This window comes from Thunnus maccoyii, chromosome 12, assembly GCF_910596095.1.
Source record: "Thunnus maccoyii chromosome 12, fThuMac1.1, whole genome shotgun sequence".
Taxonomy (NCBI): Eukaryota; Metazoa; Chordata; class Actinopteri; order Scombriformes; family Scombridae; genus Thunnus; species Thunnus maccoyii.
Window position 1 is genome coordinate 6272662 of NC_056544.1, and position 22281 is coordinate 6294942.

General features: G+C 39.4%; 3 protein-coding genes across 3 annotated transcripts; 1 reads left to right on the forward strand and 2 right to left on the reverse strand.

The window, feature by feature from the left end:
• Window positions 1-361: 361 nt before the first annotated feature.
• Window positions 362-4279, reverse strand: selenop2 (selenoprotein P2). Its single transcript, XM_042429413.1, has 4 exons — window positions 4032-4279; window positions 2665-2877; window positions 2035-2143; window positions 362-1555 (listed from the first exon to the last, which is right to left on the reverse strand). Exons 1-4 carry the CDS (start codon window positions 4256-4258, stop codon window positions 1250-1252), a joined length of 855 nt encoding a protein of 284 aa, XP_042285347.1. The 5' UTR covers window positions 4259-4279; the 3' UTR covers window positions 362-1249.
• A 2972-nt stretch (window positions 4280-7251) lies between these two features.
• Window positions 7252-15601, reverse strand: si:ch73-382f3.1 (uncharacterized protein LOC100151273 homolog). Its single transcript, XM_042428017.1, has 4 exons — window positions 15192-15601; window positions 14009-14168; window positions 9118-9293; window positions 7252-8821 (listed from the first exon to the last, which is right to left on the reverse strand). Exons 1-4 carry the CDS (start codon window positions 15339-15341, stop codon window positions 8438-8440), a joined length of 870 nt encoding a protein of 289 aa, XP_042283951.1. The 5' UTR covers window positions 15342-15601; the 3' UTR covers window positions 7252-8437.
• A 255-nt stretch (window positions 15602-15856) lies between these two features.
• toe1 (target of EGR1, exonuclease) lies at window positions 15857-22281 on the forward strand. The gene is made up of 8 exons (XM_042428009.1): window positions 15857-16228; window positions 17853-17893; window positions 18029-18125; window positions 18272-18430; window positions 19079-19192; window positions 19576-19724; window positions 20007-20169; window positions 20355-22281. The coding sequence occupies exons 1-8, from the start codon at window positions 16115-16117 to the stop codon at window positions 21102-21104; spliced, it is 1587 nt and encodes a 528-aa protein (XP_042283943.1). The 5' UTR covers window positions 15857-16114; the 3' UTR covers window positions 21105-22281.

A 22281-nucleotide genomic window follows, 5' to 3' on the forward strand; every position in this document is an offset into this window, starting at 1 on the left:
TTTTCCTGTTGTGCCACCAGTAGGCCAGAATTTTCATTTATCCAGTGAAATATATCAGTATCTACAAGATGGGTTGGCACTCAGCTGTACTTTGTGTTTAGGGCTAATTAGCAAATGTTAGCATGCTAACATGCTTAACTACATAGCAAAAAATTTATTTACACATTGTGAGCATGTTAGCATGCTAATAGTAGCATTTAGCTGAAGGCACCACTGTGCCCGAGAAGAGCTTCACAGAGCTGCTAGCATGGCTACTTTTGGTGTCCAGTGATTGACAAAATAAGCAAGGTTTAAAAATACTGAATGTCTGTCTCTCGTCAAAACTTTTTTATGTGAAAAGAACAATCAAAATAACCTCCCATCTCCAATTACATGAATGTGTAGTCACATACATTGAGTTATTATCTATTTTAATGTTTCAGAGACATTCAGAAACATGAAATCATATTCAAAATGTCTCTTCTTTTTTAATCTGGAATAACACATCAACACACTTTAAAATCTACAGCAAAAATGCAAAATTGAGTAAACAGAGCAAAACTGCAGCATTTTATGTTAATTCGGGATATTACATAAAATGACTACGTCTACATTTGATTTGTTATTCCATACACAATGAAAATAATTGAATCTAATAGAAGTGGCACACTAAAAATACTGCAATCTTGTGTGATTTATAATATCTAATGATTAATGCTGATACTAATCAAATTTCATATACCACTTCCCAAATGCCTTGTAAACATCCAAATGAGTAAAGCATTGCTCTTGAAATCTCTTATGAACCTCTTATGAATAGTAATGTAGTAGCACAGCACATCACCAGCATATTCTGACAAAAGCAAAAACTGAACAAAGAGGAACATGTTTGGACAGTATCACAGACTGAGGTCTGCTCAGCAGCACTTTACACCATCCTCTGACTCTGTCTGTGTGACAGTAGGAGTCAGTCCACCCCATCTCTCCACACACATCTATCTACAGCCTCCTGCAGGCAGGTTATACACTGTAGACTTCATTCATGGGAGAAGACTGGGCCAACCTAGCTACTGTATCCACACAGAGGAGGGAGGTGTGGAAATGCTTGCAGAGAAACCACAGTCTGATTACTGCTTAAAACAGCCACAACTGCTCAGAGAATTGCTGTTATTACTAAACTACTAAAAAGTAAAATACCAAATAAACCCACTGTAACTAACTAGAAGTGAAATACACAAATAAAAACACTCGTAATATTACCGGCATCAGGCTAATGATGATGCGGAGGATGGACGTGGTCGTGACTGTGATGGGGAGATGGAAGATTTTGAGTTTTATTCTGATTTGTATCCTGCTGATGGTGGGATTGATTCCGGTGAATGGTATGATGGTGGTGATGAGGATGATGATGATGAAGGTTGTGGTGATGAGTGGATCTCGGAGCTGTGATTTCCTCCTCTGGTTCATCAGTTTCCAGTTGACTTGTGGGTAATGTAGTTGGTTCATTGACACTCAACTGCGCTGTCTCGTTCGCCGTGATGCTGTTGTTGTTGCCGCTTGATAAAGTGGAATTAATCTGGGAGAGACAAAATAACTGTCATAACCATATTATGATGTTGCTGTTCTTGCTTTAGAGCTACAAAAAACAGCTGCCTGCTCTGGCTGGAAAAAAGCGTAGTTTGCAGACCTGAAAATCAAAACAACAAGCTAAAAGAGGCTAAAACTTTAGAGCAGCAGAGTTAGTGGCAATCATTTATGGGTTTGCCACTACAAGTGACTGCTTTGACATTACATTGATCTATTGTTGATATTAAAAATATTTGTGAGTGCAGCTTTAAATAATTAATTATTTTTGATGAATTCATACTAAACACTGAAAATCACACGAAGAAATGTATGTTAATATACATAACTACACATACAGATGTCTGTGTGTACTATGTGTGTATTTGAAGGAACACATGACACGTGAGTGTGTGAACGTGTGCATAAACAATATAATCATACATGCGTACAAGCACTCACTCGTGTGTGTGTTTTGTGATTACTACTCACAGAGCAATTGCAGATATTTTTGTGATAGGTGGCTCTGATTGCAGCCTCTACATATGGGTAGTGCAGGAAACTGTACGGTAGCACTACATGGTAGGTGAGGAGACCACACCTGGAAACAAATGAGGAAGACAGAGAGAATCAAAATGTGCATGTTAATCACTGCAGTGTTATCAGTTCCTTACTTATTGTCCAAATAGGCAAACACAGATGATCTAGTAACGTCTTTTATCTCAGAAACTCTCCATGTATTTCTTTTTAGTTTTTTGAGATAAGTCACACTTGTTTTCAAGAGTGGGTCCTAATTCTTGGATGTACTAAAATTCTCTAACACGAGCCAAAAGGTGGCAAAGAACATGTATTATTAATGTAAAACCAACTTTAAAAGCATGACATAAAACCCTAAAATTGGCAGGCCAAGAGTGCTGAGACTGGTACTAATATTTTATGCATTTTAAGTTCACACTGTAGTGTTATCAAAGAGCTCCAAATCCTGCTGGGGTTGTTTTTGCATGAGTCACAGAGAAATATCTTCTATGCAGTCTGTTGAGCTTCATGGTCCCTAAATCTGCTGGTGTTTTGACATAAAATCAAAATTTGATATAGCTGTCTTGAAGAGGAGGCTGGTCTTACCTATCATAGACCAGGAAGTCATCTTTGTCACCATCCAGCTCCTCCCACACGTCACTTTGAAAGGGAGCCTGCTGATACACCGGAACATCAGGTGGAGCTTTTCTCTTCAGCTCCCAGTACATGGCTCTGGACAGAGCCTCTCGCTCATTTACTATCATGAAAGACACCTCCGTCAGTTTGCTGCGGTTCAGCCTGTCACGCAGACCTCCAATGCTACAGTGAGACAGATAGAGGAGCAGATCGAGCTGAGTCACTTCACTGTTCATCCAGGCTGTTTCAAAGAAGAACTTGGTCCTTTTACTGCAAAACATTACAACTCTCAAATGAAATGAGTGCACTTCATCTTCCTCCAGGTAATGCTGGCCACCTAAACAACTGCTGCTTTGCAAGATGATCAACCAGTTTATTTAATCATGTTCTACCAGCTGCAGTGACAGCTGGGAGTAAACAGACAACCATCTTCTTTGCTGCTATCTAAGAGTTCTTTTACCTTTTACTTAAAAACATCTGTTAATACCAGAATAGAATACCAGACATACCAGTGTTGTGGGTCTAATTTTATAGAAATGCTCCACACTCAATCATTAACATGCCAATCTGGCCACTGTAATATGGCTAGATATTAGATCTTAAAGTCCTAAACAAGAAAGTACATTTTGTAAGTAAGAAAAAGTCTAATGAAGTGACAGTCTGAATTTGTTGTGTGGCAAATTGCAAATGTCTACTTCAAGAATAGTTAAAAACTATGTGGTGATGTGACCAAGTGCCACAAATGTGTGCTTGGTATGTTTGCGCTGTGGTCAAAAAATGCACCCCCTACCAAATAGCAACATCCCTTCTAACTAACTAATTAGAATAATGAGTCAGCCTTAGAATCAATGAGCACTTTATTTTAAGGAATACAGTACATTTTGGGAAACACACTTATTCTTCTTCATGACAAGAGAAGAAGAAGAAGTCTTAACTCTGGGAAAAAAGCAAATAAGCATCCAGGGATTTCATAAAATGTTGAACTATTCCTTTAAATTATTATTAGAAGAAAAATGTTGAGAGAATGTCAAGGGTATATATATATATATATATATATATATATATATATATATATATATATATATATATATATATCAATTTGAAACATGTTTCAATTTTAATTATTGATATTGTCTGTAAAACTGATGGCCTAACTGTTAATGTTAACTCTGGCCAAAACTTCGTCATTTCCCCCACCCCAACTTTCCTTAATGATAATGATGATTCTCTAATATGATTCTTACTAATTTAACTCTCCCTGTGACAATTTTGATACCCTGTGTATCACTGTTGTAGATTATAATACTATACTAGTTTCATGAAGTCTGTTTTCTTACTTGGAGGCCTGAGTGAGACAGAACTGTCAGCTGGCCTTCAGTAGCGCCACCACCACCACACTTCCCAGCAGCTTCTGCATGGGTGCCTGTCCCTTTATGGTCCAGTTGGGGGCAGGTTTGCAGATCCTGGAGGCATTATTGCCCCCCTCTACCAGCAGAGAGACTTGTGAGGCGCACAGCAGGCCTGGCAGGGCCGCGCACAGCCACAGCGACGAGAGAGAGTACATTGTCCCCCCCCTGGCTGTCTATACTGGATCCAAATGAGAAGACGTGCATTTAATTAGACAAGCAACAATTACAACTCTGAAGTTAATGAGATCAATGAAATTGATCAACCATGGATCTTCACATCCTTTGCTAAAGCCTCTATACTGTACATAAATATACTATCATATACTGTACTTAAATTCAAATGATATAAATGCAGTCTGTGGACTACAGTGCAGGGCAACACGTGCAGGCTGTCTGGTCTAAAAACAGATTCAGTCTTTGGCAGGTTTCCCCCAGCGCTGAAAACAACATGGCTCGTCAGTCTGATCCCATAATAATGAAAAAAGTAAACCCTCATTGTCTCTCTTATCACATGTGGACATAATCTGCAAAGCGAGTTTGTTACGGGGTAAACAACCAACAGACTGAGTGTCGGGACAAATGGACGGACAGACTGGCAGGCATGCAGAAAAACAAAGAGAGCCAGGCACACAGACATCAACAGATCCAAAACTGCACTGCTTGTACAAACAGGCTCAAGATCACATTTTGTCAACTGTTGATTTAAAACTACTTAAAGTTTAGCGATCAGATTGCAGATTTGATCTAAATCAATACGTCAGTGTCTGGAAACACTTTTGTGTCCCACAAATGTAGGCTAGTTATTGAAATCAAATGTATTAAGTGTTTGAAAATTGATTAACAAATTATTTTGAAGCTAAGAACAAAAAAAAACCTACCCATTTGAAAAGAATTAAAGTAAGAAATGAAAAGTACAACGGCATAACACATTTATGATTTGCTCATAATACAGGAGGAAAATAAGAGCAAAAATACTGACTTTTATTTACTTCAATAATATAAATAGGAGCCAGAACAGAAACTCTTACCTCTGTCCTCTCCCTCTCTGTCCTGTGACCCACAAACAGGCAGCACACCCCTGTTGTTTTTAAAGCCTTTGCGGTTGAATAAGCACTTCCCCCAAATCAAACAGACAGAGGCAGAGAAACACACAGTACACAACCAGTGTAACACGTACTCGTTGTATAATTGTAAACACATTCAATTCATGATTATGTACATGCTACAGACAAAATAATGTTAGCATTGAGGATTCAAATGTGAAAGTATCTACATCACCAGTGCAGATAAGACTAGAAAGGTGGGGAATCTAAAATTCGGCAGGAAAGGCACGGGTGGAACTAATAACATTAATAATTGACTCCATTGAGGTTTATCGATTCCATGCTGACTCATTGCCAAGGCTTACTGGGACACCTGGATGTTATAAATAAGACCTGTGCTTTTCCAATCCCATAGCACATACTAAATGTATACAGTACATGACTAATTGTCACTTTTTCTGAAGTTGGTACACAGCAAAATCTACATTTAAATTTACAGTTTTATCCAACAATAAACCCAATTTAACAATATATATTTGTATTTATTTTCTGAGATCTTGCTGTTGCTGCTTCCACCTGCAGTTTATTGGAATTCCTGAGGTGCTGTGAGCAGCTCCTCCCATTCCTTCCAACGAAGAAAGTTTTTTTTGAGCATTTAATGTCTGTATTATTGACTCAACAGTAGAGAGATGACAGGAAATAAGGGGGAGAGAGAGAAGGGGAACAACCAAGATCCTCAGCTGGCTGGGTGTCATGATTCATGATCAGCACCTTAAACCCCCAGACCACCAGGGCATACAATCCAACTCCTCCACTTCCATTGTGCATTGCAAATTGTCACTGAAAAATCAAGCACTTTAGTATGTACACTAAGTGTTTGAATACACATAACTTAGTCATTGGAAAAGTACTGAAATAGTATATAGTATAACTGGGACAGATGCTGTGAAAAAGGCCTATTAGCTGTATTGCTCCCTCCTCTCATGTCCTTGTTGGTAAGTCTAAACTTGTTGATCATTTCTTCTGGCAGATGTGTTTCCCTTGACATATTAAATTATAAGTTAATATTGAACATTCATTTATAACCTCAACTTCTATAAATGAATCACTGTAACTTGCTGTTAATTTGATTACTCTATGGCAAGGTCGGTCTGTCAGTCCAGACTGAAACATCTCAGCAACTACATGATGGATTGCCATTAAATTTTGTACAGGCATTCATGGTCTCAGGAGAATAAAGCCTTCTGACTTTGGCGCTCCCTAAAACACAATTTTATTGTCCACAAAGGAGGAAAATTGTCTCTGGTCCATTTGGCAAATACCTACAAAACTAATGACATTTTCATCAGCCTCATCTGTACTTTGTTAGTGTCAATTGTCAAATGTTAACATAGTCCTGTTTACCATCAAAAGGCCTTCTGCTTTGTGATATTGATCCCATTACTGCGTAATATTTACTTTACTATGCATGAGTCAGGCTTTGGACTGTGTACAGGTGACTGCTACCATGTGACAAACAACTGTAAGATGCAAGAGGCCAAAATCAATGACAATCAGCAGGAGAAGGTCAAAGTGACAGACTTACTGCAAAGAGTTGATTATCAAAGAAACAGTACTACAGTACTTGCATACAGTTCAATGCATTGATCAGCCTGTATGTAAAATTTGTCATATACATCTTTCAATATCAACCTAAACGTTGTCTTCACATGGCAGTTCAACTCAGGATACAAGCCAACTGCAGAACAAATATCTCTTTCACATGAATGATTTGCTAAAAGTCCAAATTGGGTCAAAGTAAAGTGTCAGTCTTTGTTTTATGCAGGGTAAAGTTAACTCTGACAGAAGCTACATGCTTCACCTGATAGGCCAGACAGAGTATTTTGTTACTACAGTGCTATTTGAGGAGACTTATGGTGAGTTGCTTTTTTTAAATCACTAATGGAGTCATGAGCTTCTGTTTTGATTCCAATCTAACCAGTGTAGTAATGGCAACAATGCTGTTCATCTGTTACTGAAAGCTGCCTGATATACTGTGCTGACCTGCATTCACACACACACACACACACACACACACACACACACACAAAGACAATTACAGCTGATTCTTTACAATCACTTTATTTTGTCACAGTGCCAGTGTTTTCAATATATATAATGTCATGTGACTTACTGTGGTTTGTCTGAGCTTTCATTGATACCTTTTGTGGTAACTACAACTGCACTGCAAATTTGAACACTTCAAGACAGAGCAAACAGTCAAATGTCCAACTAATTGAAATTTACAATTGATCTAGTGTAGAATTACACTAGTTATTTACCAATGAAGGGTTTACTAACTTGATTTCCTTGTTGACTGAACACAGTGCTCCCTAATAAATTCTATGATGTGTTACTGAAAAACTGCAAAGGTTTCGAACATGTGATCAAAATGGGCTGCATGAGAATTAAGGAAATCAAACTTAATTCTGCTGACAGTATTCCAATGATTTGTAACAGAGAATGTTAAGTCAGACAGCATGGTTTGAGACCAAAACCCACCAATTATGTTTAAACTTTAAATGCAAATATCATTCCAGACATTCACTTTCATCCCAGTTTTGTGCTACAGCTTTACACATACCATCAAATGATGAATATTTGGGGTGAATTTGACCAAAAAATAAAGCTAACATAAAGTACAGGACAGTTTATTGTGTAATGTGTTTGCATGCCACAGTAGTCCTCATAATATCAGAATACTCAACACCCAGGATACAAGCTTATCTGCTTGCAGGACGTTTGAGTATCATGAATACTACCAGGGTTTTATTGTGCATGTAAATGCAGACAGAAACACTTGTTAAATCAGCTCTAGACACTTGACCTTAAACACAAGCAGCAAATTCAACAGGCCGTGTGTAAATTATATGTCTGCACTTCCCAAACAATTCCACCTTCTCATTGGTAGGCTACTTTTCCTCAGACTACATTTCCTCACATGTCCAACCACACTGGTCAGCATCTTCATGGAAGGAAAATCATATGCATAAACCATAAGCCCCAGCATCTCACAGCAGTTCAGCAAAGCCATATGTTAGTGGTGCAGATTGCAAGCACAACCATGTGACATTTCTAATCAATCAACTCATGACCTCTGTCAGGCAAATCGTACATTTGTATCAATGCTTAAGCCTTACGTAGATGCTAAGCCTAACTTGCCCATCCTCTTTCTCTTGATCCCATCTGCAGCTTTTCACATTGCACATTCTTCCCTTGTTTTGAGTCAACGAGTCATGCAAACTGCCGGGATCAGGACAAAACACCTATCAAGTCTTCCTCATCATTGTCCCCAACAACTTCTGTTGGACTGTCGCAGGTGGCCATGAGCCCCAGGCCCAGCTCTGCCAGCTCCTCGCAGCTCATGTCCGTCGTCACCATGATCTTAGTCTCCAGGCGGTTACACAAGGTCCTGTAGGAGGGTAACGGGTATCCCAGCTCTCTCAGATACTCGTAACCCTTTGTGCCAACAGCACAGCGGATCTTCCTGGCCTTCAGGATGGTCTCTGGAGACCAGACAGCACGTCGGGAGCGCTTGGTGAGGGACAGGGCACGGATCTGGTCCTCAAACAGAAAGTTCTGGAGGCCCTTCTCAATCCGGTCGAGCCGATACAGACGCTTCTTCATCTCCTCTGCCTGACAGACACACATAAGAAGAGGGTTCATTACAGCTGAAACTACTATTATATTAGACAATAGAGCCAATAGATTATTAGAGCTAATAATCAAATAACCAGATAATGAGAGCTCATGTGAGCTGTAAAGCAACCCAGCAGATTTCTGACAGAATCAGACTCAATGACCACATTCTGGGCTCTTTTAATCTGGTTATGATGCATTGCAAACACAACATACTACAACTTCAAATGAAAAAAAAATTAATAAAAAAGTGGACGGTGATTAGTAAACAAAGACACCAGCTGCTATCCTACCTCCTTTTGTAGCCTTGCAGTGTGCTGCATCTCCTGCTCCAGCTGCTTCTTGAGGAGCTGACACTGTGTGCAGGGCTGCTGGTCTTCAGTTGTCCTGTCTGCATCCTCTTCCTCCAGGCCGGGCAGAGGGGTGCGTCTGGCATAGCCATGGTCCCCAAAATTCAGCTCCTTCTCCACTACAGACACAACACAATGTCTGACTAGCATTATATTTCCTAGCTGGAATCTGCAGTACATCATATTTTGTCAGGTGAAAATACAAAACACATTAGAAAAACTATTTATCGTCTGCACACACGTCTTACCTGTCTTGTATTGTAAGTGCAGTGCATGTCTTACTTGTGAAGCTGCCTTAATAGTTTTGCAAGAGCAATCTACTAATCCAGTTGAAATAAGTGACCTCTGCTACAGATGAGATATATTGTCATTTTAAGCAGACTGTACTGTCATCATATACAAAGTTATGAGTGGATGGCGAGTTCAGACCAAATGCAAAGTGAATTTTTGCCTCACATTATGTGAGTACAGCCGCTCAAGTGTTTTTTGAAGTATTTCACAACCCACGAATATTCGCCCTTTCTCTTCCAGAGAAGAGGAGAGGAGGAGATGCTTATCTCTAAGTAGATGCAACAGCAAGTCTTAAGAACCAATACATCCGGGGGAAACAGCTGCGACATGTCTATTTACAGAGCCAGTGCGGTGTATGATTTTTTTCAGCACACAGAACGGACAGCTAGCAGACTGTGTGGAGATATTTGCTGAATTGACAAAAAGCGTATTGGATCAGTATTGCTGACTTTACCTTTAATTCAACAAGTTTTTCTCAAAGGAGGAGGAATTAGAGCTTCACTGCTAAACCATCAAGAGTAGGCTAACTTTTTAGTTAGCTAGCAAACAATGTAACGTTTTGTTTAGGAATACAGAGCAGCCAAAAGTTTTCCCCCCTCTTTTATACTTACTAGGTCCTGACAGCATGCAAATGTATTTATTTTTATTTATTTATTTTAATTTGGGTAAGACAGCATCTCCATATTGATTAAACTCTATTTAATTTCAGTTTATATTAATAAACTTGGATTTACAAAACAGAGATTAGTTTTTAATTGTGCAACAGAGCTCTGCTTAATTTTAAATCTAGATTTACTCATTTTAAACCTAGTTTTGCTAAACTGCGATTAGAACTAATCTTAGATTTAATTCATCTTTGTTGGTACAACCCTCAAGTCATCAAGTTAAAACCTGTATAACCAGTTCAGAAGAAACTATTTTCTTTACTCTTGGTATATTAAAAAGTAAATGATTGCTGCACTTGTTGTGTCGGTATGCTAGGTCATCAATTCATAATCATATCAGAGAACATTGTGTCTGCTTTTATTTTTAACCATGAGATATTATTGTGAGGTATACAGCTTTAATTTGGCATGTCTAGACTGCATTATAACACAATAACATAACAATAAAAGCAGACATGGCAGTGTGATATGCTGACTTTATTAAGCAAGTCTGACTTACATTCAAAAGCAATATGCAATTATGAAATAACAAATGGCTAAAACAAAAAACATCAAGTCCTTTTAAATTACTTTGATAATTTATATAATAACAAATGTTTGAATAAAACTATAAAAACTTTACATTGTATGTGTGAGAAATAAAAAAACCCTACATAAATTAACCAATTAATAATGGAAAGCCTGGTTCCTTCCCTGATTGTCACCCTGATTAATAATTCATAATATTCTGCTGGCTCCAAACTGAGGGCCACAGTCCTGGATTCATAAATAAATTTATGAATCTGAAATCTGACAATCTTTGCAGGGAAGAATCAGGCTTTTGAGGAAAAGCTCATCCTCTGAGGGGGGAGGGGGAGCAGGTAGAGTGGGACTCTTCAAAGCTTCTACAAGAAGTTTCCCGATCCCGATCCCCCTCTCCCTCTCACTCCCACTGGTTCTCTTTCGGGTCCTCCTTGTCACTGTATGAAATGGAAACACTATATAGTCATAGAACTTCATGAAAAACATACCGTTCATGCTGAAATTATACTTGTACCATTAAAAAAAATGCAATCCAACTTTTCTCATGTACATATCTGTGGGTGGTTTCACGGTTGCAACAGAACTTTGAGACTCTGCCTCACTGCCTTCTTCTGATGACTGATCTGGCTTGTCTATAAGTATTGACAATATAAAAAAGATGTCTTGGATTTTTGTTTGGCAGATATATGAATGTCTAATAGGTCATTCTAGCTTTCAGTGTCAATTACATCACCTGAAGCATTTTACAAATGAACCCATATTATAACATCATATAGTTCCAGCCATGATAATATCTAGCCTTTGATTTTTCTACAACCTCTTAATGCAGTGAGTCCTTGATGTACAGGAAGAAATGATCCCAGACTTGTTAAATTTCCCCTCTGTATTGTTTTTGTTTATTCTAACTATTTGTTCATTCTAACTATTGTGCATTCAAAGCAGTTTCAGTAATAAATTTAACTCAGTGAGTGAGTTCTGGTATTTCTGTGTTCTTCAAAACAAGTCTTGCTGCAATAATAAAGCCTGTCATTATTAATCCAAACTGTGCTTTGGTGACACCCTGTGGTAAAAGTGTTTTATCACCAAGAAGTCACAACTGAGGTGAGTCTGGTAAGAGCTACTTTATCTATTCTCAAAGGTTTTTTTTAATTACAGGTTTGGTACAGGTGAGGATACAGATTAGTTTTGGGTATTTTCACATTTTCTTTGTCAGTTAAATTTGTTTTTAAGTGCAGACTATGAAAATAAATATCTGTACTGGAGACATAAAACAACTAGTTATCCATCTATACAAAAAATCTTTTCAGTATAAGTTTCCCAAGCTGTGCGTGTGTGTCTTCATTCAAACTCTTGTCAGCCAACCTCCCATGTCACTCTCTGACAGCCCTGCTGCTGCCTCTGACCCTGGTGATCCATTGGTCTTGCATCCTGTGCTGTGTTGTTGACATGGGTCCTGTCTTCCTCGACCCCCCACCCCATGTTACTGCTTGTCTCTCTTGGGGTAACAAAGGGGTTGAGGAAAGACAGGACGGCAGGACTGGCCCTGCTGCTGACCCACTCTTTTTTTCCTCTATCTCTTTTCTCCTTTCCTTTGCAGCATATCTCCTCTGACAAGAGACACACGTAAACATGAACTGTTGAATCTAAAATCGCTAGTAAGCCAGACAAGTACACCAGGAGAGCCAGTTGTGCTAACGGTTGTGCTAACTAGGGAATGTAGCTAATGCTAGTGCTAACTTGGTTCATAGTGAAGTACAACCAATGGCTGGAATCAAGTAAAAGACACAAATTTTTAGAACTTACCAAGTAGTCCAATTTCTTCGCTCACTTTTCTCCAAGGCTTCTCCTTTTTTGTTTCGTCTTTATATAAATATGATGTTGTATCATAGAGCTCTGGGTGACAACAGGCGCTCACAATAAGTTTTTCCTCCATTTCTGATTCAACGTAAGGACGTCAGGAGAATCTCAACACTGATAGCCTTTCGTGACACAGTGTCAGGCAAATTTTTCGGTCAAGTTGAATATTTTCAACTCGCGCAAATATGCAAATGACGCAAATGACGCAAATTTGTTGTGTATTAACGCCTTTGCATTGACTTTGTATGTAATCATGACGCGCAAAAAATTGGCTTTGCAATTGGTCTGAACACGTCATAAGAAATTCCTGGATAATAACATAACTTTTATGTACTTTTTCTGGTTATTTTTCAGTTACTAAATAAAGCTAGTTCAAATCAGTTTTAGGCCACCAGAGGGTAGTAAAACATCAAAATAAGCTGACAGATACACTCCCAGCACAATAATGCACATTAACATGTTTTGCTAACATGTGACCAAACAAAATCTTATTTAGAACGTTCAGCAGACACTAAACAAAATTCACATTCATTTGGAGTCATGTTTCAGGCCAAGGAATCCAATAACCACCCCTTTCATCTCTGTTTTGGTCTCGAACAGCTCCTGAGTCAACCATCTGTGTCTTTAGTCCTCTAAACAGACAGCTATATTACACCAGCCACACGGTAAATGTCTGTCTGTGTGCTGTTTGCTGCTGGGCAGGTTTATCAGAGCTGTTCTGGTAGAAATGGCTGCCAATAGAGGGGTAATAAGAGAAGCTGATCCAAAAGAGGCTAAAAGCTCAAAAGAGCTGCAGAATTAGGGATTAATTCTGATTTTGACACAATGAGCAAACCTTTCACATTATACAGAATCATTACACTAAATGTTAATATAAAAACAGTTAATTTAGGTTTAGTTGTCAAGTTGTTCTCACTCTTGTAACCTTGTTCTTAAGACAAGTCAGGAAACTGGTTGCACAAGTGCTGTTAAGCACAACATTAAAAGAAATGTTTATCTCTAGTCCTTATGTTGATACTAGTGAAAACAAGTGCTTGTCTGCAACTAAATGAATGCTGTATACAAGCTGTTACATTTCCAGACAATGGGTGCTTTTTATTTGTCTAATGTGTCTCAGTCCTCACTTCCCTCCTCTTAGCGTTGTTGTGAGAGAAAGATGCGAAGAAGAGACGGGAGGACATCCTCGCTAACTCCAGCATCACTTTGAGGTCAATCAATTTTCAGGTCATGGGTTGGAGGATGGGAGGAAACATAATTAGCAGAATGGAAAGCACCCACTGACATTCAGTCCCGGCACCCGGCCAACTACATCTATGGCCAAGAAACTAAAATTGCACCAAGGATCCTGTGGTCACAATGCAGGTTCAATTTCTGAGTCACTCAAAGGCTTTATAGAGAACTGAATGTGATTATAAAGGACTGTTTCAGAGCCAAATCTGCACCCACCTGCTGGATGTAACAGAACATATTTAGGAAGAAATGACACTGGATTCAGGTACCTGGTTCAGGTTTTAAAGGCAGCAGGATGTATGGAGTAGTGATTGCAGCGTACGGAGGGTCTCCAACATTAAACAGAGTGGGGATGGCGTTGGGCTTCAGCTTCTTTCCGCCAGCTGGAGACCTGGCTATCTCCTCAAACTGGCTCTGCTCAAAATGGTCCTTGGAGAAACAAGACAGGAAAGGTGTGATAATCAGTAAGGTATGGTATTTTTATTGTTAGGACTCTGGATAATGCCTCAACATCTGCATCAACCTCCACCAAACACAGGTCAAAGTACATCATGGTGAGAGCAGAGGGAGGCACAGGTGCAGGCGCTGCAACCAGAAGACCCCCTACCTCGGTTAGGCATGCCAAGCTCCCTTTTGCCTACAGCCACAGAAAGACTGTTTCAATGACTGACATGATGAACAGGGACTGTAGGTTACTGGAATGAAAGCCACATTTTTTACCCCAGTGCAAGCCAGGATAGATTGCAAAACACTGGACTGTGGGGAAAAAGATAGTGTACATTTTTCTATATAGTATGTAAATTGTTTTTGTAAAATAAACTCTTTTGGAGTAATTTACTCTTTCATTCATTAGTGCAAAAACGTGGTAATTCGTTACCTACTCCAAAGACCCACAATATCAGATGTGCCATTTGGCAGATGTCCACCTACACATAACTTCACAATAAACAATGCAGAGAGCTTATTTTTTTGTGCCATCATCAACAGCTTTGACACAGAGGTGGTTCAGAGATGTGGGTATGGCTCCAAAGTATTTTCCACTCAAAAGGTACTACCACAGGCCTTGTATGGCAAAAAACAGGCAGGGCAAAAACAACAACAATAAAGAAACAAAAAACAAACAAACAAACAAACACGTAACGTACTTTTCTACAATGTTTGTACCTCTGTAACTTTTGTTCAGGATTACTTATACTCATTCTGACTTTCTGGTTGTAAAATGTAAAGAGTAACCTTTAAAATGAGACCAGGGTTATGACTGTAATCAAAACGGCTGAGTAACAGTGACGTTAACCCTTTTATTTCGGGGCTTATGCACAAAAATAGGGGTACCTGATAACTTAAGGGGTTGAACAACAGGTCTCCTTCATTCATACTTCGTTCATGTAACCTCACAGTTGTTCAATGGTGTTTGGAAACAAAACAGAAATGTTAGTCGGTGTGTCAACTTACCTGGCAGAGTCGGGAGTGTGGAGTTGGTTCAAAGTCACGTCGACAGTTCACCACCCATTTCTTCTTACGGACAGGGTCTTTGGGGAATCTAAACAGCTGCTTCCCTATGCTGGTTGAATTGGAGCAGTTCGGAGCGGAGCAGCCACCCATTTGCACTCAGTTAAAAGAAAGAGTAAAGCTAAATTTAGCAAACGTTAAGTTAGCTTGGCTGGCAAATAAGCTCAGCTGTGGATTTTAATCATTTTTTAAAACTACTAAAACATAAGAACAATTACTTATGGACTCGATATTAGTGCCTGCAAAACGACAGTGCTGTCAGGCAGAGTTTTTGCATCGTATTTTAAACATTTAATTTAAAATACTTTTATCAGAGATGAAATGTTTCTGACTTTGTTTGAGCCAAAATGGCGCACTTCTCTTCGATAGTTGGATATAGTGACGTAGTGTTTATATGTGTGTCCATCATAAACGCCTGCGTGAAAACGTTTTTGTAAAGCAAAAACAAGTCAAATAAAGAGAGAAATCACAATATGAATTCATTCATTTGTGGTGCATATTACATAATTATCAATTGGGTGTATTTTTTGCAACGAGCTAAAGACGAATGCATTTATTTTGCGAACAGTTTATAGTCCAACTTCTACAGATTTTATGTCGCAGGACCCGATGAAGCACGTTGAAATGTTTACGGTTTGTGCGCGGCTAGCTGTCGACTCGAATAAGTGCTATTTTATCAATGACTGTTGTATTTATTGAATGTATGACAAATAATATAACAAGTAAGCAACAAGCAAGACGTCTGTACAGAGTACCTACTAATGAAAACCACTGCTAGGTAGTTAGTTAAGCTGTAACTGTGCAGCAAACCTTCCCGCTGTTAACAAGTTAGGTACTGCCCGTATTAGTTATTAGTCGAGACAAACATGGCATCTTCAATAGTAGTTCCAGTCATTGATGTCCAGAAAGATAATTTCAAGGAGCTTTGGCCTGCTATGGTTGTAGCCATGAAAACGTCTTCCTTCATTGCACTTGACACGGTAAGTGCCAGTGTGTGTGTGTGTATGACCGTCCGACCAGCGTGCACCTGACTTTAATAAACTCATACCAGGCATTAGCTCAATTTTTCCCTGAGAGACGCAAACTGAGTTTAAAAGATAGGTTCACAATGTTTCAAGTGTCTTTTAAAACAACAGTCAGGTGTCCATATGAACACTGAAAGATGTTTTCCTCGCTGTAATCATTCCTCCTGTTCATACTGGCTATTAAAAGATCCCCTTCAAATGTGCTTTCAGTGTAAGTGATGGAGGCCAAAATCCACAGTATGTCCACTAGGGGTGTGCCTGAATACAAATACATTATTCAGCAAAGTACAAATAGTGGGTTTTTACGAATATTTGTGTCATACAAATATTTTAAAGATTATTAGTTTTTGGGAAGGAAAAAAAAAGTCAAATACCAGCACGCAGGTTGGTTACATCGCTATCTCAGTCTCTCTCTCCTCTGCTCCACTGTTACGTGTATCAGCAGGTCTCAACGAGGGGAGTCACATCCACCTGCTACATGACGCACATTTCCTAATTTCGACATCATCCCTGGAGTTGAGGTGTTCCCCAGAGATAAAGCTGAGTTACTGACACAGGATGTGCTCCCAAGGGACTCTCCATAACCTGTTGTTCCTCTTCTCCTTTCCACAAAGTTAGGTTGTAAAAAATAGGCAATAAATGAAAAGTGCAAAGCAATAATCGCCTTTGACGTTCTTCCCTACATGTTACACGCTGTGCTGTCTCTGTGTTATGGGTGTAAATAGGTAGAGGTCTGTCTGCGACGAGGAGATGAATAAAGTTTTAGCTCAGTAGCCAGCGCAGTTGTCTATGATTTGGGAGCCTCCAGTTCGAGCCTCGGTGTGGGGACGACCTCCTTCATAAGGTAGTTTCTTCATGAACACTTTTTGTAACACTTTAATTTTCTAAAATTAAAAGCGTAATAAAAACAAAAACAGGATTTTTAAGCCTCTTTCCACTTTTATTCAAATACAAATACAAATAATTTTGCTGCCTCAACAAAAACAGATACAAATACAAATACTGGGCTCTCTGCACATCCCTAGTGTCCACACAGTCATTTGTGCAAAAATGCGTTTAAAGTTGATCTGAAGCTTATATGAGTCAGTGAGTTAGTCATATCAAGTGGATATCTGCCACATTTAAAGTCTTTTTTTGCATCAAATTTCCTCTTTGTGCTTCTTCAGACAGTGTTTCTCTGTTGAGCTGTGGTGGAAGTATAGTAACAAAAAGAGGGATTTTGGCACTAAAAAGACTAACATATAAGATATCTACTTGATTTGACTCATTTGCATGCAGAAGCTTCATATTAGCTTCAGACAAATTTATAAATACATTTTTGCACAGAAGGAGGACTGTGGATCACCATCACTTCCATTGTAAGTGCATTAAGAAGAGATCTTCTAATGGTCAGTATGAACAGGAGGAATGATTGTGGCAAGAAAATCTATTTCAATGATCATATGGGCACCTGACTGTTGTTTTAAGACAGACTTGAAAAATTGTGAACACATCCTTTGTACGTGCCAGTAATCTCAGGAGATGTGTTAAAGTCACAGATACTGTTAATAAGTAGTAAGTGGTCCCTGTGTTGTTTCAGGAGCTGAGTGGTCTTGGGAACAGGAAATCATTGCTGGCTGAGTGAGTAAAAACATTAGTGGTCCTCTCTTTCTCTGTACTTCCTCCTAACACACCTGAAATAGTATCAGAAGGTTGTCAGCTTATCAGTGTTTGCATCTTTGTAAGTTTGCCCTGACTCTCACTGTCATGTTTCAGGTCTATAGAGGACAGATTTAAAGCGATATGCCATGCAGCTCGCTCTCGCTCCATCCTCTCTCTGGGAATCGCCTGCTACAAGAAACTGGACAACAAGGTTCAACAAGATGATATCTTCTCCAGCTGCTTAAAATTTGTGGACACTTGTGTCTATATACTTTTGCCACTGCAGACTTCTATAGTAGCACATGTGTTAAATCTGTGAAGTTTATCCTCTTCTTTTATCTCTTCCTTCTTCCCCAGCCGGCAGACACATACCTGGTCCAGGTGTACAACCTCACCCTGCTGTGTTCAGAGGAGTACATCATAGAGCCCCAGTCAGTCCAGTTCCTGGTGCAGCATGGATTTGATTTCAACAAGCAGTATGCAGATGGAATTCCTTATTACAAGGGCAACAACAAGGTGACAATGCCTACATGCTCTTCTGTGTTGTATGATGCGTTCTGAGCCCGTTGTGTTCATTAAAGACACTGTCTGTACCTCTGTGTTACACCTTCTGGTGTCCCAACTAGCAGTTCACTGGTCTTACCACTAAGACTTACCACTTTTTCCCTAGTTCCATAACTACATAGATTACTTTAGATGATTGTGCTATTTTTGTAGTGTGTTTTCTACATGGCTAAATTTGCATATTTGTTTATTCAGTGATTCAAGTCTTCACAGTATAGCATTTCAGTCACTGGAATGATTTATGTTACACCAGAAAAGACAATGTGCACTATGTTTACAACCACTGGAATAAATGAGTGCTAAATTTATACTTATCCATTTAGTTTTTCTTAATTTTAATTATTCTTTTTTTGTTTATTAGTGTGGGATAAATCAGATTCATGAGCATTGACATTTCTGTGCTACATACATGCCAAGATGCACGCATCATGACAGAACTATAGCCATCTAATGTTACTGGGCAAGTTGACAAAACTGAGCACTATAGGAACGTTACGTTATATGACCAATATTACAAATCACTGCAGAAGATAACTGACCTTCTTTGGATGTTATTATTTGATTCCTAACAGTCTTCTCTCTCTCTACTTTCTTTGCAAGGGAGGATCAGACAACCACGGTGTCCACATCCGGGCGTTATTCACCGAACTACTGCGTGCCAGGAAACCCCTGGTGCTCCACAACGGCCTCATCGACATTGCCTTCCTTTACCAGGTACTGAGTATTATCTTTGTCTTAAATTCCTTATCAGTATTTGATGCTAAAAGTTTCTTTTACAGAAGAAAATCCCAAACAGATTGTTTTTGAAATTAGGTAGATAATAAATGTTGATTTGAAAAGTAAAGATCTGCAGAGTTCTATAATGCGTTGCTCTAAAACTGTAGCAAAGCTTGTGGAGCATCTAGTGTTGTTGGTATCTTTTTATCAAGCAAGTTAATAAGTTACTAACATATTATTGAATTTAGCTTTCAGATTTTTTGTCACAGGGATAAAGTCCTAATAAAATGATAAATAATTCACTGTGTATTGGCTTTTTCAGGACATACAGTACTTATTTTATTACTTTTTAATGAAATTCATTCTGTCTTTTCCACCAGAGTTTTTATGCTCATTTGCCCGAGCGTTTGGCCACCTTCACAGCCGACCTGTCTGAGATGTTTCCTGCTGGCATCTATGATACCAAATATGTCACTGAATTTGAGCTCCGGCTTACTGCCTCCTATCTGGAATATGCCTATAAGAAATGGTGTGTATTGGTTTATTATACAGTATATATGTCAATCATAATGCACAAGATGTCTGGAGATGAGGAAATAATGGACCAGGTGGGGGTAAAGAGCAGAACACAGTGGCTTTTCCTCTGCTGAGTTCATTCATTTGTATATCAGGACACCTTGGAGTGTGTTATTGTGCTTATATTATGGCCACTTACCAAAACTAAAGAAAAAAGAGGCTGTGCTGATGTATAGCTTCAGTCAGTCATAATTTTCAGTCTCTGTGTCCTTGTGTGCTCTCCTCCTCCTTACAGTAAGCTGGATAACAATCGCAGTGTGAACTCTGGAGCCATCAGACCTCACGTTCATGTGGAGTTCTGTCAGTATACCGGTCACATGTCCAGCTATGTGGACTACAGGGTCTGTCCAGCTGTGGCCTCTGCTGAGGGACAGACTGACATCTGCCAGCGCTTCTCTGTGAGTCTCAACTGGAGGAAACTTTTTGTTTTGCCAAATTCTCAAGCTAAAGTGAAGTTCAACAAATGAAGCACTGGAAATAAAGTTCAAATGCTTTAAGTGAGGATAAAGTACAGTGGACTAGATGGTATATATTTGTGTGTAATTATTTTTATTGACTATCCTGTCTGTTGTTTGTGTGGCAGGCATTTGGCTGGTGTCCTAATGGCACTCAGTGTCCTCTATCCCACGACACTGACCTGATCATCCTCCAGGATGAGAAAGGCAAGCAGGACAAAAGGAAAAAGAGGAAGAGAAACAGAGAGAAGAGAGCTGTAGGAGAGGTATCGGAGGGCTCCTCCATCTTCGACAGTGCCCCTGAAAACAAAATACCACACATGGAAGTGGATCCAGAAGAAACACCAGACAGCCAGCAAGTGACGACTGCTGAGCCGTGTGTAGAAAGCGGGCTTCTAACGCACAGTGAAGGAAACATCCAGCACAGCGAAGGCGAAAACATGAAAACAGACAGCGAGGGGAACGGAGTGTGTGAGTACAACACAGACTCCAGAAATTCTGCAACAACCGCCGCAATAAACGATGACACAAAAACCAACACAAGCGACGGTGTAGAAAGCAGAGCGGGAGAGGAAACGATAGAAAAGTGTAGCGACCACTCCGCTAAGACTGAGAAGAAGGCTGAGGCAGGAACGCACCGAGCCGGGTATGACGCTTTCATGACAGGATACATCTTCGCCTACTCATGCACCATCATCGAGAAGGACGGAGCGGAAGCGACTGCAGAGGAGAAGGAGCAGACGTGGCTCCCTACTGCTCTCAATAAGGTCTACCTCAGCGGCAAGGCAGCTCCTCTCAACGTGGTTAAAAGCACCTTCTCCAAGTCGTCCAAGGCCCACGTGCAGAAGATGGAGATGGTGTGGGGGAAGAGAATGTAGTGTGCAAAGCAGGGAAATCATAGTTTTTACATGTGCAGGATCACAATTTATTTTCTAGATACGGCAATGTGGGTCTGTCAGTCAGTCGGGACACCAGGTTTGTCCACACTGAAATATCCAGACAACTAGATGGATTGGAGCCATGAAAATTTGTTTTTATTCAGATTTTTTTTTTCTTAACATTCAAGGTCCTCAGAAGATGAATCCTGCAGACTTTGTTGAACTCGTGACCTTTCCTCTAACTCCACCACGAGGTTGACATTTTTGGTTTTAGTGAAATATCTTGACAACTACAGGATAGGGTGCCATGAAATTTAGCACAGGTATCCATAGATTAATCTTTATAGCATACTGTTTTTTGCAGTTAGTATACAAGAAATCAACATATGTTGTTTTATACGAGCAGAAAATGGTGCAATACGTACTCCGCAAAGGCAATCAAACTGTGACTTCAGACTGTGACCGAACCTAACAAAATGAAAACAAAATACTAAGTAATTTTAGTTTTCTGTTCTTGGAGCTGTTTCAACATCATCCACTATTACTTTTAATTTTGTCCAGCTGTGAGTAGCTCATCCATTTCCTTTGTGCATTGCATTGTGGGAGAACAGTGTCCATCAACAGTACACTCAAAATAAGGGCATTGAAGTCTGGAAACCAGCTGTTTTAAGTTTACTTAATTTGATCACTTTTCCAGTGTGAACACTCTGCATACTCAAAAGCTGCATAGAATTAGTGTGCAGTCTGGATTTGGGACTCAGCTTGAGTCTTGTCTCTGGTGCACACCGACTGTTACACCTTCGAAGAGTAACCACCATGGCTTCTTTCTTTTTTGGTGATTTATGTCGACTTTTTAAGGATATGGTGAAACATTCTGGAGTGATGGTCACTTATTTTTCATGCCAAAAAGTACAGTCTGACAATCTAGAGAGATAATATCACATTTTCTTCATTCATGTTGGTCTGTTTTTGCTCCCACTTTGTTCCTTATTTAGCAGTCTTCTGTGGATTTACTTAACAAATTGTAAATACTCTTAATAATAGAGAAAATAATTGATAATGAAAACAGCCACAGTAACATTATGATTGATATGCTGATTTATCCAGCATGCCCCATTTTGTTTTTAATGACTTGTTTCTGAAGTAATATGGAAAATAAACTAATGCTCTTTAACAA

Excerpts from the sequence above, each read along its gene's own strand:
- si:ch73-382f3.1 (XM_042428017.1), bottom strand. The coding sequence starts at position 15,341 with ATGGGTGGCTGCTCCGCTCCGAACTGCTCCAATTCAACCAGCATAGGG. Across the intron at positions 14,169-15,191 it reads CACACTCCCGACTCTGCCAG|GACCATTTTGAGCAGAGCCA; the intron begins GTAAGTTGACAC and ends TGTTTCTCCAAG. Across the intron at positions 9,294-14,008 it reads GCCTTTAAAACCTGAACCAG|TGGAGAAGGAGCTGAATTTT; the intron begins GTACCTGAATCC and ends TTGTGTCTGTAG.
- toe1 (XM_042428009.1), top strand. The coding sequence starts at position 16,115 with ATGGCATCTTCAATAGTAGTTCCAGTCATTGATGTCCAGAAAGATAAT. Across the intron at positions 19,193-19,575 it reads ACATTGCCTTCCTTTACCAG|AGTTTTTATGCTCATTTGCC; the intron begins GTACTGAGTATT and ends CTTTTCCACCAG. Across the intron at positions 20,170-20,354 it reads ACATCTGCCAGCGCTTCTCT|GCATTTGGCTGGTGTCCTAA; the intron begins GTGAGTCTCAAC and ends TTTGTGTGGCAG.